Here is a 17,934-nt window from a genome sequence, read left to right as displayed (position 1 = left end):
TTCAAGTCATATTATTTAAGAAATACATTTCATAAGGCTGCAGCTGCCATAGATGGTGATTGCTCTGATGGATCTGGGCAAACTACATTGAAAACCTTCTGGAAAGGATTCACCATTCTAGATGCCATTAAGAACATATGTGATTCATGGGAAAAGGTCAACATATCAACATTACAAGGAGTTGAAAAGAATTTCATTCCAACTCTCATAAATGATTCTAAAGGGTTCAAGACTTCATTGGGGAAAATGCAGATGTGATAGAAATAGCAAGAAATCTAGAACTAAAAGTGGAGCCTGAAGATGTGACTGAATTGCTGTAATCTTGTGATAAAACTTTAATGGACAATGGGGCGTCTGGGTAGCTCATTAACTGTTGATCTCTAAATCAATCAACTCTTGATTTTGGCTCAGGTCATGAACTCCTGGTTTGTGGGATTGAGCACCACGCTGACAGCTCAGGAGCCTGCTTGGAATTCTCTCTCTTCCTTTCTCTCTGCCCCCACCCCTGGCTCATGCATGTATTCTCTTTCTCTCAAAATAAATAAACACTAAAAAAAAAGAAAAAAAAGAGAGAGAGACTTAAAAAAAAAACTTTAATGGGTAAGGAGTCGCTTCTTGTGGATGAGCAAAGAAAGTGGTTTCTTGAGATGAATCTACTCCTACTGAAGATGCTGTGAAGATTGTTGAAATGGTGAGAGGGCCAACATGGCGGAGAAGTAGGGGGATCCATATGTCCCGCGTCTCTCAAACAAAGAAGTATAGAAGCCAAAGGACTTTGAACACCAGAGCCTGGGAGGAAAAGAGACTGAATCTACTAGGAAGAAAATGGGAAAGCTGGAAAAAAGATAGGTGGGTAACTGCGAACTGGGGGAAATAAAAAAGGCCATGTGGGCACAGAGGGGAGGGACCCCCTTCTGTGGAGAGACAAAGGGAAGAGAAAGAGCCTCTAGGGAAGTGCAGGACCTAGCTGGACAGGAGAAAGACCTCAGACTGAGACTGAGAGGGATCCGATCTCTAACTGTGGGGCTTTCTTGGGACTGGTGCCAGCTCCCTGCTCGAGCACCTGGGGAGGAGGGGAACCAGGCCTGGGTGCAGTGGTAGGTCAGAGACTCAGTCTGCAACTGGAGAAAGTGGTTCCCTCCCTGGAGACAGAACCTGCCTGCATCTGCCACCCTGGGGCGCAGTGGCTGGGCCGAGGGCTCAGTCTGCAGGAGGATAAGGCAGCTCCAGTTTCCCTGGAGTGCTGTGGGAAAAGACAAAGCCTGCCTGCATCTGCCACCCCAGGGGCTTGCAGTGAGAGCAGCAGCTCTCAGTCGCAATAAGTCTGCAACAGAAGTCAGTCTTCCCTGAAGTGCGATGGCACAGACAAAGCCAGTAGGGAACACATATTGCGGCACTGAGAGGCGCTTTCCCAGCACCAGAGCACACAGAGCGGGACTTTGAATTCTAGCCAAGCACAGGGTCAAGGCAGTTGGTGGAGCGAGAAGGACCGCCCCATCTGCGTCCGCAGCACAGTGAGGACGACTCAAACAACAGTCCACCAGGTCCGGCTCCGTGGAGAAGAGACTGGAAGATCACCATTCCCCCCTCCCCCACCACCACCAAGGAAGGGCCTCAGGGATCACTCTGGGGGTCCATAGTGGAGGTGGGTCCAGATAATACCAAACCACGCCCCTCTGCACTGGGTAACTGCATATCCACCAGAGTGGCACAGACCCTGCAGACAGCTACTTGAGACAAGCAATGCAGCATTGCCTGGATTAACTCTAGGTCAATTCTGGATATATAGATATATTCTCACCCCCAACCAATTTCTCCTCCTTATCTCTTCCCTCCCCTAGGCTGGTTACTCTGGTTATTGGTCTGTCTAAACAGGCATATTTAATCCATTGTCTTGATACATGTTCTTCACCTCCTTCTTTACACTCCTTTCTCTTTCTCTAGAATAATCTAGCCATATACCATCTACCCTGTCTGGGTAATTTTATCTTCGTTTCGTTTTTCCCACCTCCTTCTTTATCTTCCTTTCTCTCCCTCTGGATTAAGCCTTTTAGTCTCTCTGCCTAGTCAACTTTTATTTCCACACACACACACCCACAGCCGCCCCCCCCCCCCCCCACCGGACCCCTGTCATTTCTCTCTTTGTATGTGCTCTTCCATCAGCACTGCCTCCACCTTCTTCTTTATTTGTAGTCCATGTTTTGGGGTTTTTTGTTTTTAGTGTTTAGGTTTTTGTTTTTGTTTATTTGTTTGTGTTATTTGTTTGTGTGTTTGCGTGTTTTTGTCTCCTGCTTGTCTATCAGTTTTTCCTTTACAGGGCTACTCCAAGGAACAAATCAAAGCACATCTGGTGGAGGGCACAAAATATTACTACGAGTAGGGTAATAAAATAACCAAAGTCACAACAACAGAGAGCAAGTAACAATCCCCAAAAAAACACCTCCAGAAGGGCCAGGCCCTGGACAGTGTATGACCCTCTTTTAATATAGCAGTGCTTGCAGGTGCAGAGCACACAAGCTTTTAAAACGCAGAAGGTAGAGAAAGCTAGCCAAAGTGACAAAACGGAGGAATTCTTCTCAAAAGAAACGCCAGGAAGTCGCAACAGCTAATGAATTGATCAAAACCAACCTAAGCAATATAACGAAACAAGAATTTAGAATAATAGTCATAAAAGTAATCACTGGGCTTGAAAAAAGCAGAGGACAGCAGAGAATCTATTGCTATAGAGATCAAGGGACTGAAAAATAGTCATGATGAATTAAAAAATGCTATAAATGAGGTGCAAAATAAAATAGAGGCAGCCATAGCATGGATTGAAGAGGCAGAGGAGAGACTAGGTGAATTGGAAGATAAAATTATGGAAAAAGAGGAAGCTGAGAAAAAGAGAGATACAAAAATCCAGGAGTAAGAGGGGAGAATTAGAGACCTAAGTGATGCAATCAAACGGAACAATATCCCTATCACAGGAATTCCAGAAGAAGAGACAGAGAAAGGGGCTGAAGGTGTACTTGAACAAATCATAGCTGAGAACTTCCCTGATCTGGGGAAGGAAAAAGGCATTGAAATCCAAGAGGCACAGAGAACTCCCTTCATACGTAACTTGATTCGATCTTCTGCATGACATATCATAGTGAAACTGGCAAAATACAAGGATAAAGAGAAAATTCTGAAAGCAGCTTGGGATAAACAGGTTCTAACTTACAAAGGGAGACCAATAAGACATCTACTTAAAGTTGGCAGGCCAGAAAGGAATGGCATGAAATCTTCAATGTGATGAACAGAAAAAATATGCAGCCAAGAATCCTTTATCCAGCAAGTCTGTCATTCAGAATAGGAGAGATAAAGGTTTTTCAAACAAACAAAAACTGAAGGAATTCATCACCACTAAACCAGCCCTACAAGAAATCCTCAGGGGGATTCTGTGGGTGAAATGTTGCAAGGACCACAAAGTACCAGAGACACCACTACAAGCATGCAACCTACAGATATCACAAATGCCTCTAAACCCGTATCTTTCAATAATAACACTGAATGTAAATGGACTAAATGCCCCAACCAAAAGACATAGGGTATCAGAATGGATAAAAAAACAAGACACATTTATTTGCTGTCTATAAGAGACAGAGATAATACCTAACCTTCTCAAGCTGTTCCAAAAAGTAGAAAGGGAAGTAAAACTTCCAGACTCATTCTATGAAGCCAGCATTACTTTGATTCCCAAACCAAAGACCCAGCAAAAAAAGAGAACTACAGGCCAATATCCCTGATGAATATGGATGCAAAAATTCTCAACAAGATACTAGCAAATCAAATTCAACAGTATATAAAAAGAATTATTCACCATGATCAAGTGGGATTCATTCATGAGCTGCAGGGCTGGTTCAATATTCGCAAATCAATGTGATACATCACAATAAAAGAAAAGATAAGAACCATATGATCCTGTCAATCAATTAAGAAAAAGCATTTGACAAAATTCAGCGTCCTTTCTTAATAAAAACCCTCGAGAAAGTCGGGATAGAAGGAACATACTCAAACATCATAAAAGCCATTTATGAAAAGCCCACAGCTAATATCATCTTCAATGGGGAAAAACTGAGAGCTTTCCCCCTGAGATCAGGAACACGACAGGGATGTCCACTTTCACCGCTGTTGTTTAACACAGTGTTGGAAGTTCTCGCATCACAATCAGACAACAAAAGGAAATCAAAGGCATCAAAATTGGCACAGATGAAGTCAAGCTTTCATTTTTTGCAGATGACATGATATTATATATGAAAAACCCAAAAGACTCCACCAAAAGTCTACTAGAACTGATACAGGAATTCAGCAAAGTTGCGATAGAAAATTAATGTACAGAAATCAGTTGCATTCTTATACATTAATAATGAAGCGACAGAAAGATAAATAAAGAAACTGATCGCATTCAAATTGCACCATGAATCATAAAATACCCAGGAATAAACCTAACCAAAGATGTAAAAGATCTGTGTGCCGAAAGCTATAGAAAGCTTATGAAGGAAATTGAAGAAGATTCAAGGAAAGAAATGGAAAAACATTCCGTGCTCATGGACTGGAAGAATACATACTGTTAGAATGTCAATACTACCCAAAGTAATCTACACATTCAAGGCAATCCCAATCAAAATTGCACCAGCATTCTTCTCAAAGCCAGAACAAGCAATCCTAAAATTTGTATGGAACCACAAAAGACCCCCAATAGCCAAAGTAATATTGAACAAGAAAACCAAAGCAGAAGGCATCACAATCCCAGACTTTAGTCTCTACTACAAAGCTGTAATCATCAAGACAGCATTGTATTGGCAAAAAAACAGACACATAGACCAATGGAATAGAGTAGAGACTCCAGAATTGGACCCACAAATGTATAGCCAACTAATCTTTGACAAAGCAGGAAAAAAATATCAAATGGAAAAAAGTCTCTTTAACAAATTGTGCTGGGAGAACTGGACAGCAACATGCAGAAGAATGAAAGTAGACCACTTTCACAAAAATAAACTCTTTTTACACCATTCACAAAAATAAACTCAAAATGGATGAAGAACCTGAATGTGAGACAGGAAACCATCAAAACCCTAGAGGAGAAAGCAGGAAAAAACCTCTCTGACCTCAGCCGCAGCAATTTCTTACTTAACACACTTCCAAAGGCAAGGGAATTAAAAGCAAAAATAAACTATTGGGACCTCATCAAGATAAAAAGCTTCTGCACTGCAAAGGAAACAATCAACAAAACTAAAAGGCAACCAATGGAATGGGAAAAGATATTTGCAAATGACATATCAGACAAAGGGCTAGTACCCAAAATCTATAAAGAACTCACCAGACTCCACACCCGCAAAACAAATAATCCAGTGATGAAATGGGCAGAAGACATGAATAGACTCTTCTCTAAAGAAGACATCCAGATGGCCAACAGGCACATGAAAAGATGCTAAACGTCACTCCTCATCAGGAAATACAAATCAAAACCACACTGAGATACCACCTCACACCAGTCAGAGTAGCTAAAATGAACAAATCAGGAGACTATAGATGCTGGCGAGGATGTGGAGAAATGGGAACCCCTCTTGCACTGCTGGTGGGAATGTAAACTGGTGCAGCTGCTCTGGAAAACAGCGTGGAGGTTCCTCAAAAAATTAGAAATAGATCTACCCTGTAAGCCAGCAATAGCACTGCTAGGAATCTACCCAAAGGATACAGGAATGCTGATGCATAAGGGCACTTGTACCCCAATGTTTATAGCAGCACTTTCAACAATAGCCAAATTATGGAAGGAGCCTAAATGTCCATCAACTGATGAATGGATAAAGAAGTTGTGGTATATATATACAATGGAATACTACGTGGCAATGAGAAAGAATGAAATATGGCCTTTTGTAGCAATGTGGATGGAACTGGAGAGTGTTAAGCTAAGTGAAATAAGTCATACAGAGAAAGACGGATACCATATGTTTTCACTCTTATGTGGATCCTGAGAAACTTAACAGAAGACCATGGGGGGAGGGGAAGGGGGAAAAAGAGTTACAGAGAGGGAAGGAGGCAAACCATAAGAGACTCTTAAAAACAGAATAAACAGAAGGTTGATGGGGGTGGGAGGGAGGGGAAAGTGGGTGATGGGCACTGAGAAGGGCACCTGTTGGGATGAGCACTGGGTGTTACAAGGAAACCAATTTGACAATAAATTTCATATTAAAAAATAAAATTAAAAAAATTGTTGAAATGGTAACAAAGGATTCAGAATATTACATAAACATAGTTGATACACCAGTAACAGAGCTTGAGAGGATTTACTTCAATTTTGAAAGAAGTTCTACTGTAGGTTATCAAACAGCATCTCTGCTACAGAGAAATCTTTCATGAAAGGAATAAATCAATGCAGCAAACTCCATTGTTGTCCTATTGTAAGAAATTGCCACAGCCCCCACCTTCAGCAACCACCACCCTGATTAGTCAGCAGCCATAAACATCAAGGCAAGTCCCTCCACCAGAAAAAGCATTACAACTTACTAAAAACTCAGATGATAGTTAGGATTTTTTAGCAGTGAAGTATTTTTTAATATTTATTTATTTTGGGGGGGGAGGGATAAAGAGAGAGGGGACAGAGGATTTCAAGCAGGCTCGGTGCTGACAGCAAAGAGCCCAATGCAGTGCTTGAACTCATGAACCATGAGATCACAACCTGAACCAAAGTCAGACACTCAACGATGGAGCCACCTAGGTGTCCCAGCAATAAAGTTTTTTTAAATTAAGGTATACATATATATTTTCTTGACACAATGCTAATGCACACTTTATAGACTGCCATAGAGTGTAAACATAACTCCCATATGCACTGGAAAATCAAAACAATAATGTGACTCACTTTCCTGCCATTTGCTCTATTGCAGTATTCTGCAACCAAACCTGTAATATCTGTGAGACGTGCCTATACTCACTTGTCAGTGGTTCTTTCTCTAAATTAGGATCTTCTGGTGCATCAAAACGACCTTCTGGTAACTTTGGCTTCTTATGAGACTGTTTGATGGGTTTGGATTTTTCTCCTTGAGAACTCATTTTCCTCACGGAACAACACACAAGTGGTGATTCTAGAGAGTGGAGACAGTGAAAAAATAGGAGCTGCTTATTTATTCTACTTTAAAAAATTAACAATTTATTTGTTTTTAGTTAATACACTCACTTTGATCAAAGTTCAAAAAGTACAAAAGGACATATAGCTAAAAATCTTCCCTCTATCTTCCAGACAGGCATTTCCCTTCCTTGGAGGCAACTAATATTATCAGTTTAAAAAGAAGAGCTCTGAAATAAATTAACCATTATCAAAATCATAAAAACTTCTAATATAAAATACTGATTCCTGTCTGAAGCAATGCCCAAAATACCAGAAATGAGATCATTAACAGTAACTAAATAGTACAAAGTTTAATGACAGGATTTACTATTTAAATCGCAAGGGACTTGTGACTTAAATATATCTTAATCCAGCCTAAATGTCCATCAACTGATGAATGGATAAGGAAATTGTGGTTTATATACACAATGGAGTACTACGTGGCAATGAGAAAGAATGAAATATGGCCCTTTGTAGCAATGTGGATGGAACTGGAGAGTGTTATGCTAAGTGAAATAAGCCATACAGAGAAAGACAGATACCATATGTTTTCACTCTTATGTGGATCCTGAGAAACTTACCAGAAACCCATGGGGGAGGGGAAGAAAAAAAAAAAAAAGAGGTTAGAGAGGGAGAGAGCCAAAGCATAAGAGACTCTTAAAAACTGAGAAAAAACTGAGGGTTGATGGGGGGTGGGAGGGAGGGGAGGGTGGGTGATGGGTATTGAGGAGGGCACCTTTTGGGATGAGCACTGGGGGTTGTATGGAAAGCAATTTGACAATAAATTTCATATATTGAAGAAAAATAAATAAATAAATAAATAAATCTTAATCCTAATTAAAATATATTTGAATCCTAATCATGGTCTTCTTTTCCTGCCAATTAACATTTAAAAATGTGTTAGGCATTTACAATATAAAAGTGAGATCACTTTCACTATAGGTTATAAAGAGAAAAGTTGAACAACTTTCAGTACTATGAAAGTTATGCAACCCTTGTCAAGATAATGTTCAAAAGGCTAAACCACCCTGAAAAAATGACCTCAGGGTTGGGTTTTCAACTTTCTAAAGGAATGGCTCCAAGGCAAACCAAGGTAGGGACCAGTGCCAGTTCCACCACTGTGGTTAAGTGGAATAATGGCTTCTGAAGATCAGAACCTAATACCCAGAATCTATGAATAAGTTAGGTTCCATGGTAAAGGAGAATTTAGGTAGCAGTTCGAATTAAGGCTACTCATCAGATGACCTTGGACCAGGGCGATTATCCTGTACTATCTGTGTGGGTCTGCTGTAACCACAAGAATCCTTAAAAGGGGAAGAGACAACTGGAAGAGAGAACTAGAGAGAGAGCAGTATGAAATAGCCTTGATGGATATTGCTGGCTTCGAAGATGGAGGAAAGGGGCAATGAGTCCAGGAACTGTAGCAGCCTCTAGCAGGTGGAAAAGGAAGGAAATAGATTCTCCCCCTAGAGCCTCCAGAAGGAACATAGCCCTAACACTTTGATTTCAGTCCAGAGACTTCTCACCTCCAGAACTGGAAAATGTTTTAAGCCACTAAGTTTGTGACAATCTGTTGCAGCTGCAGTAGGAAACTAATACAAGCACTTACTAGTTGTTGGACCTTTGTCAAGCGACTTACAAAGTTGCTTTTTTTTTTTAATGTTTATTTATTTTTGAGAGAGAGAGAGAGAGAGAGAGAGGAAGAATGCACACGGGGGAGGATCAGAGAGAGAGGGAGACAGAGGATCTGAAGCAGGCTCTGCGCTAACAGCAGAGAGCCTGATACGGAGCTCGAACTCACAAACCCTCAGCAAACCCTGAGTATGTGACCTGAGCCAAAGTCTGACACTTAATTGAGTGAACCACCAAGGCACCCCAAGTGACTTACCCTTTCTAAATCTGTTTCCTCCTGTCTAAATTGAAGGTAAGAGTACCTAGCTCATGAGTTGCTAAATAGATTAAATAAGACAATTCATGCATAGCACTGAGAACTGTGACAAATTTTATCTATTGTCATCATAGTATTATCTGGAAGCTCCTGGCAGCATTACATATAATTAGAATTTTCTTTCATTATATGTATTTTATTCATATTCTAGTTATCACTACATCACCCTACCCTCTGCTTTAAAAAGTTATATAAACATGGGCGCCTGGGTGGCTCAGTTAGTTAAGCGTCTGACTTCGGCTCAGGTCATGATCTCGCGGTTCATGAATTCGACCCCCGTGCCGGGCTCTGTGGTGACAGCTCAGAGCCTGGAGCTGCTTCAGATTCTGTGTCTCCCTGTCTCTCTGCCCCTTCCCCACTCATGCTCTGCCCTCTCTCTCAAAAATAAATAAAACATTAACAAAAATTTTTAAAAATTATATAAACAAAATTATGAAAAAAATAAAAAATTATAGGGGTGCCTAGGTGGCTCAGTCGATTCAGTGGTTCAGGTCATGATCTCACAGTTCGTGAGTTCGAGACCCACATCAGTCTCTGTGGTGACAGACTGGAGACTGCTTTGGTTTCTGTGTCTCCCTCTCTTTGCCCCTCCCCTGCTCACATTCTGTGTGTCTCTCTCAAAAATAAACAAACATTAAAAAAAGTTAAAAAAAATTATATATAGGGGAGCCTGGCTGGTTCAGTCAGTAGAACATGCAACCTTGGAGTCATGAGTTTGAGCCCCATGTTGGGCACAGAAATTACTTTGAAAAGTTTTATGTATTTATATATATATATATATATGTATGTATAATGTGTATATATATATGCACACATATGCGCATATTTATATATATGTGTGTGTGTGTATCTTTTTATACATATACACTGTTCACAGCCAACTTGGAATTTATATAAGATTTGTTTGTAAGATTAGATAAAGTTAAAATTACATACAAACTGTATTAGCAATTTCAAAATAGTACATCAGGCTCTTCATTTATCTACTGTATGAGTGAGTAGAGAAATTATAGTTTGACCAACTGGAATACAAACTAGCATTCTCCCACAAATCCAAGAGCCCACAAAACACAAATATTAAAAAAATATATAACTGAATGTTTTAATAAAGCTATGACAATGATCTACAGGATTAATATAGTTTTCTCCCATCTACATACTCACTTATATAAATGCTTCATATTTACGATATTAATTGGCTGAGAAAAACTCTGCCCCTCCCCCACTCATGCTCTGCCTCTCCCTCTCAAAAGTAAATAATAAAACATTAACAAAAATTTTTAAAAATTATATAAACAAAATTATAAAAAAGTTAAAAAATTACAGGGGCGCTTGGGTGGCTCAGTCCACAGCCAACCTGGAATTTATATAAAAATTTCTATATACATTAAAATGAAAACATGTATTTATTTAAAATTTTTATTTATTGACTTAGAGCACAGATCATTTTGCCTTCAAACTCCCACTTCAGTATCTAAGCACATATTGCATTTTTTCTTATGTTCTCATAATAATACTTAAACATATACTAAAAGGCTAAAGAGAAAAACTGGTAATAACATCTTATAAGGCAGCATTTATTTTCTTTAATTTTTTTTAATGTTTATCTGTTTTTGAGACAGAGAGAGACAGATCATGAACGGGGGAGGGGCAGAGAGAGAGGGAGACACAGAATCCAAAGCAGGCTCCAGGCTATGAGCTGTCAGCACAGAGCCTGACGCAGGGCCCAAACCCATGGACCACAAGATCATGACCCGAGCTGAAGTCGGACGCTCAACCGACTGAGCCACCCAGGCACCCCAGCATTTATTTTTATTTAAGAAATGGAAAATATAGAAATCTGAGTTTTGATTATATTAACATACTTCATATAACAATCTGATCTTGGTTCATTGTGATTAACTATTTAGAAAAATATAATATTGAAAATTTTGGTGAACACGGACAATGCTCAATTGAAAGATATTTCCACTCCAAATCATGGGCTTTTTGTTAATTAGTCACTTCTTGTCTGAAATATAGGATTCTTTAGAATTTGACATCAAAATACCCCAATTTAGGAAGTTTGGCCATCCTCCACAATAGAAACTTCAGTCCATCATCTGATGTCCAACTATCTATCCATCTACAAATCTGTTACAAATTTGTAAAGCATGAAAGGCTGTAAGTCGTGATAATTCAGTGATAATACAGATTAGATCTAAATTGTGGCTAATGACTGACTAGACTGTGCATCGGGTTACTAAGTAAGTCTATGCTACTGTACATCAAATAACTCACTTTGAAGCCTAAAAATCAGCAAGTATTTAACATATACCAATAGCCATCTTCTCCTGTGCACTCAAGCTCAACTCAGTACAATAAAATTAACACTTTTTGTTTAGGCTTGGTTGTTTTTGCAAATCAAAAAATCTCTTAACTCAAAGCTTGAAATGATATTCAGTGTAAAAATTAATCTTGGTATGTTCCAAATCTGTAGAAATTCCTAAGCACTTATACAAAATCATAAAAATGGCACAAAATATAGTCTTGGCTACCAATTATAATGCAGACAAAATCTGAAGCTAAATATTTTTCCTCTTGGGGCACCTGGGTGGTTCAGTTGGTAAAGCATCTGACTCTTGGTTTCAGCTCAGGTCATGATCTCATGGTTTGTGAGATCAAGCCCTGTGGTGGGCTCTTCGCTGCCAGCTCAGATTCTCTCGCTCTCTCTCTCTCTCTCTCTCTCTGCCCCTCCTGCTCTCTCTCTCTCAAAATAAATAAACAAAAAAATCTTTTTCCTCTTAAGTGATACAGATATACTAAATGTAAATAATACAAGTAATAAATATGTGTTAAATGTCTACTATGTGCCAGGCACTGTGCTAGAAGCTAAAAATAGGACATGTCACTAGACCTCACAATTATCTGATGGGGCAGGTGTGACTGTCTTTAATTTGCAGTAATTCTGTTCAATATGAACAAAATCATTTTCTGAAAAAGTGGCATTAGGTCAATGTGGTGGAGACTGCTAAATGTCTCAAGTAGCCACTTTTCCCTTCTTCCGTTTAGTTCTAGGATTCCCACTCCCACCTTGTTTGCTATTAAGCTGAGCATCAGACCACTCACTTAGAGATTACACTTCCCAGCCTCCCCTGCAGCCAAGCATCCATGTGTGCAAGTTGTGACCAATGGGTTGTGACTGAAAATGATATGCGTAAATTTTAGGTTGCCTTAATTTTGCAACAAGCTAATTGCCCTGGATTTCTTTTCCCATTTCCTTGTGTTGTAATATAGACATGGCAGGGACCCAGCTTCAACCATGCAGATGTGGACAAAATCCAGAGCAAGGTGATACTTAAAATATTTAATAACTTGTATAGACAGTGCCCATTCAGAACATATGTCCAACCATTCAGAACATAGGTTGTAAATAACTAGTAAAATTCTACTACTGTATATGGGGCTGATCATCGGCACTGCCCTACAGATGGTGGAGCAATGAGATGAAAAGAACATGGATCCCCGAATTACCTGTCAAAGCAGAGGTGTCCTGCCTGTCCCATCAGCAGAACCATTACAGCAGCTTGGCCCCTTGCTTCAGTAATACAACAAAGAAGTAAAAAAACAACAACAACAACAACAACAAAAAACTTGCAAACCAAGGGCATTAGAATCACACGAGTCCCAATGATAGCGACACCACTTATTAGCAATGTGGCCCTGACAAAGTTACTGTATGTATCTCACTGAATCTGTTTCCCTATTTACAGAATGGGGGTACTTCTACTTATCTTGCAGGCTAGTTCAGAGAAATTAAGTAATGCATATGTCTCTATGTGCGCACACTGAGTGTAATAATAACTTGAGCCTAATTCTAGGACACAAGAGTCAACGTACAAAAGGGTTTTTGGTAAGGAACAGGAAGGTAGGTGTGTTGTTGGAAAAGACAGAAGAGTTGCAAAGTGTAGAACTTTATCTGTAGAAAAAAAAAGTTGCAAGGAAAAGCTAAAAAACCAGTTTTCTCAGGGGACTCTGAGATCAGGGAGGCCTACAAGAACTATTTTTGCAGACAGGTAACAGGGTGACAGAATGTGGAGAATTCCTCTCATTTCTGGACAGTACAAGAGAAGATAGGGACATTGTGCTCTTTGGCACCCACAAACTTTATAGCTTTGGAAACGAGTCCATGCACAGCGACCTGGCAGTCATGGTGACAGTGAGACACATATGAGTAGCTTGATGGGCAGACAACAAGAAAAAAGGGTTTATCAGATGATAAGGATTAGCAAAGAGGTGAAGGTGAGCCCCAGAGCCACTCCTATGGATTCTGCCTGTCAAACAACAGTAATCAGTAAGCATCAGTAATTACTAAGCATCAGTAATTACAGCTGACCCTTGAGCAAACAAGTTTGAACTGCACAGGTCTGCATACACATGGACTTTTTACAGCGCAGTACTGTAAATGTATTTTCTCTTCCTTATGATTTTCTTAATAACCTTTTCTCTAGCTTTAGTGTAAGAATATATAATATGTGTAATATGCAAAATACGTGTTAGTCAACTGTTTACATTATCCTAAGGCTTCCGTTCAGCAGTAGGCTTTAATAGTAGTTAAGTTTTGGGGAAGTCAAAAGTTATATGTGGATTTTTTTTTAAGTAGGCTCCACGCCCAGCATGGAGCCCAACGTGAGGTTTGAACTCGCAACCCTGAGATCAAGACCTGAGCTGATATCAAGAGTCAGACGCTTAACCAACTGAGACATCCAGGCACCCCAAAAGTCATATGTGGACTTTCTATGGTACAGGGGTTCAGGCCCTAACCCCCAAATTATTCAAAAGTTAGCTGTATATTAATGTTAGTATTACATTTTGGCCATCAGCAAGCTTCTGACTGTATCAACTACATGGGCAATAGCTGACAAACTTAAAGCAAAAATTATCCTTTGAGAAACAAAATCACCACCATAAAGCCCATGTCTTCTTCATCAGGGGGTGATTTGGCCTTACCCAAAGCTTACTCTGAACTGTGTTTACAAGTACATTACAAGAAACAAGATGACCTTTTTTTTTGAGAGAGAGAGAGAGAGAGAGAGACTAGGTGCAAGTGGAGGAGGGGCGTAGAGAGGAGAATGAGAATCCCAAGCAGGCTCTGTGCTGACAGCACAGAGCCCAACGCAGGGCTCAAACTCCCCAACTGTGAGATCGTGACCTGAGCTGAAATCAAGAGTTGGACACTTAACCAACTGAGTCACCCCAGTGCCCCATAGATGACCTTCTAAAAGAAGAAATAATAGGGGCCCCTGGGTGGCTCAGTCAGTTGAGTGTCCAACTTTGGCTCAGGTCATGATGTCACAGTTCATGGGTTCGAGCCCCACATCGGGCTCTGTGCTGACAGCTCAGAGCCTGGAGCCTGTTTCAGATTCTGTGTCTCTCTCTCTGCCCCTCCCCCACTCGTGCTGTCTCCCTCTGTCTCAAAAATAAATATTAAAAAAATTTTTTTAATTATTAAAGAAGAAATAATAAAAGCAACAGAAAAAAACTGAATTACTGTTAAAAAATTAAAACAAACAACTTTTCAGAACTTGTTTCTGACAGTTTGATAAATTAGAGATGCCAAAAACCTATAGCTATAAAACATCTAAAAAGGTTGAAAAATATACAAAAATTTTTTAATCAAAGAACCTTTAAGAAAGTAAATAATGAGAAACTAACAAAGCAGTCCAGTGAGGTAACCAAACACTTAAACCACCATATATCCTGTGCCTTTCTCACCTAGAATTTAGGGTACAGAGCTCCCAGGACAGCAGGGAGAGGAGTCTTTTGAACCTGAACAAAACAGAAAGCCTATCAGAGGCCAAGACTCAAGGAGGCACAGCACTCAGAAAAGTAATTAAGCCTGAAGATTTTAATGTGCATATAAAACACCCGGGGATCTTTGTTACAAAAGCAGATTCTGAGTAGGTCTGAGTGGCATCTGCATTCTGCATTTTAACAATCTCCAGGTGATGCTCATGCTGCTGGTCTAAAGAACAAGGAGCTAGAAAAAAACTTCCAGTTAATGAAGAGAACTGTGAAGGAAGGATAAGTGTCCATCTCAACCTTGGTTCTGAGTGGATGTGTAAAAGAACCCTTCTAGAGATTTTGAAAGTACTGGCTGACCATACCTATGTTTATGTATGCCTGACTGCACGCTATCTGCACGGTCGAAAACCCCCCGAGGGGAATACCTTATATAAAGTGGGCCCAGGTCTAAAGTTGAAGTGCCCTGGTCACATGGCAAAAGCAGAAGCAAATCCTCTGAAAAATACTCTCTCAACCCATGTCTCATGTAAGTCTCACAGAGAGAATCTCAGGAAAATATGTGTGGAAACAAGCCATCACAAGCCAACAGCCAGCAGAATCAACAAACAGGGCCAGACCATAAAGATTCAACATACTGAAATCACTGACATCAGAATATAAAATAACTATTTAATGTGTTCAAGGAAAAAAAAAAGCCAAAAAAAGGAGAAATGAGTAAGAGACTATGCAAGACCAACTTAAAAAACACAGAAATTAAGAAATATAACAATTTAAAGTTAAAGCTCAAAGGAAGGGCTAAATAGCAGAACAGATACAGTTGAAAAGAGAATTTGTGGTCTAGAATTTAGTTCTGAAGCGATTATGCAGGAAAAAGCATGGAGATAAAGATGAAAATAACCAAAGAGAAGCTCACACATGTGGAGGATAAAATGAGAAGGTCTAACAAATGTTTGTTTAATCATAATTCCACAAAGAGATAATGGAAAGACCATGAGAAATAAAGCAGGCAGGAATCTTTAGGTGTAGGAAGCACAAAGAAATGCCAAATTAAAGGGGCAAAAAAGTACATCTAGACACAAAGTAAAATGAACAATCCCAACATCAAAGGAAGATCTAAGAAGACAGATAAAAGACAGATTACTAATAAAGGAACAAAAATTGGACAGATAACTTCCCCATAGCCACAATAGAAGCCAGAAGATAGAGCTATGAGAAAATGATACACCCATTAAAACCACCTTTAAAAAACAAAAAGTAAAAGAAACCAGATTTTTGGATTAAAAATAAGATATGTATCAAAAAGAACACTAAGAAACTTTATCACAAAAGACTGTCATGAAAGGAACTTCTAAGCAATTTACTTTAAGAAAGTGATCCCAAAGGTGAAGGGTGAGATAAGAATAGAGAGAAAATAAAAGTTTCATTCATTGACTGTATAAAACCATAACAACTGTGATGTGGGATTATCAAAACCACAACCCATTCCAACATATACATGAGAACTCACACATATACACACCTAAAAGGGTGAACAACAAAGGTAGAGGGTGAGTGAATTCAAAGCATTTTCACACCTTGTAATGTTTAGGATAAGGTGTTAACTTTAGACTTCCTTAGGTATGCATTTCAATTTCAAGGATAACCAATAAAAGACAATGTATATCTCCCAAACCAGCAGAAGGAAAAAAGATGGAACAAGAAAATATTTAACTCAAAGTATGACAAACAGAAGGTGAAAAAAGATGGTAGAAATAGAGCCAATTATATCAATAATTATGGTTATAAATGGACTCTTCAGTTAAAAAGGTATAAACTTGTCAGACTCCAAAACAAAATCCAGCCACATGCTGTTTATGTAACAAGCACCACACCATGTTTCTAAAACAAACAAAAAAAGAAGACCCATTATATGGACTGAAGGTTTGAGTTCCCCTCACCACCCTCATTCATATGTTGAAATTCTAAGCCCTGATGTAGTGATATTAGGAGGTGACCCCTCTGTGAGGTAATTAGGTCATGAAGTGGAGCCCTCATGAATGGGATTAGTGCCCTCATAAGAAGAGATATGAGAGCCTGCTGTGGCCTTCTGCTCTCTGCCATGTGAGGAGACAATGAGAAGACGGCCATCTGCAAACCAGGAGTAGGCTCTCACCAAAACCAGATGTCCTGGCACCTTGATCTTCCTAGCCTCCAGAACTGGGAGAAATAAATGTCTGATGTTTAAACCACACTGTGGGGGCACCTGGGTGGCGCAGTCGGTTAAGCGTCCGACTTCAGCCAGGTCACGATCTCGCGGTCCGTGAGTTCGAGCCCCGCGTCGGGCTCTGGGCTGATGGCTCAGAGCCTGGAGCCTGTTTCTGATTCTGTGTCTCCCTCTCTCTCTGCCCTTCCCCCGTTCATGCTCTGTCTCTCTCTGTCCCAAAAATAAATAAACGTTGAAAAAAAAAATTTTTTTTAAACCACACTGTGGTAACTTGTTATTGCAGCCCCAACTATGCCATGGGAGATGCACCGTTTCCATGTTTTGTTTAGTTTTGTTTTAAAGAGAGAGACACACAGAAAATGGAAAGAAAATAACCACAGTTAGAGAAGAAAATGATAGCACAAACAAAAGACATAAAAAAGTAAGAGATTGGGTGTTTGGGTGGCTCAGTCAGTAAGCCACTGGCTGCGTCCTGGTTTCAGCTCAGGTCATGATCTCACAGTTTGTGAGCTGGAGCCCTGCATCGGGCTCTATGCTGACAGGGTGGAGTCTGCTTGAGATTCTCTCACTCTCCCCCTCTCTCTGCCCCTCTCTAGCTTGTGCCCTCTCTCTCTCAAAATAAATAAATAAACTTAAAAAAAAAAAAAAGCTGAGAGCATCAACAAAACCAAGAGTTGGTTCCCTGATGAGACTAAAACTACTGTAAACTATTTAGTTAGGCAAATATGAAAAAAAAAAAAAAAAGAGACAGAGAAGGCAAAATAAATAACATGAAGAAAATAGATTCCATAATGGGGGGAGCCCAGATGGCTCAGTCAGTTAAGCGTCTGACTTTGGTTTAGGTCCGGATCTCACCATTCATGAGTTCGA

At 39.8% G+C, this 17,934-nt stretch overlaps 1 protein-coding gene across 1 annotated transcript in view; it reads right to left on the bottom strand.

The window, feature by feature from the left end:
* Positions 1-17,934, bottom strand: part of SDHAF4 (succinate dehydrogenase complex assembly factor 4) — a 31,320-nt gene that overhangs the window by 9,345 nt on the left and 4,041 nt on the right. The window contains exon 2 of the mRNA XM_047860692.1: positions 6,957-7,106. Within this exon, the coding sequence (XP_047716648.1) occupies positions 6,957-7,106 (150 nt within the window). The remainder of the gene's footprint in view (positions 1-6,956; positions 7,107-17,934) is intronic.

This window comes from Prionailurus viverrinus, chromosome B2 (assembly GCF_022837055.1).
Source record: "Prionailurus viverrinus isolate Anna chromosome B2, UM_Priviv_1.0, whole genome shotgun sequence".
NCBI lineage: Eukaryota > Metazoa > Chordata > Mammalia > Carnivora > Felidae > Prionailurus > Prionailurus viverrinus.
Note: the sequence above shows the minus strand (reverse complement) of the source record. Positions and strands in the feature narration are given on the sequence as shown.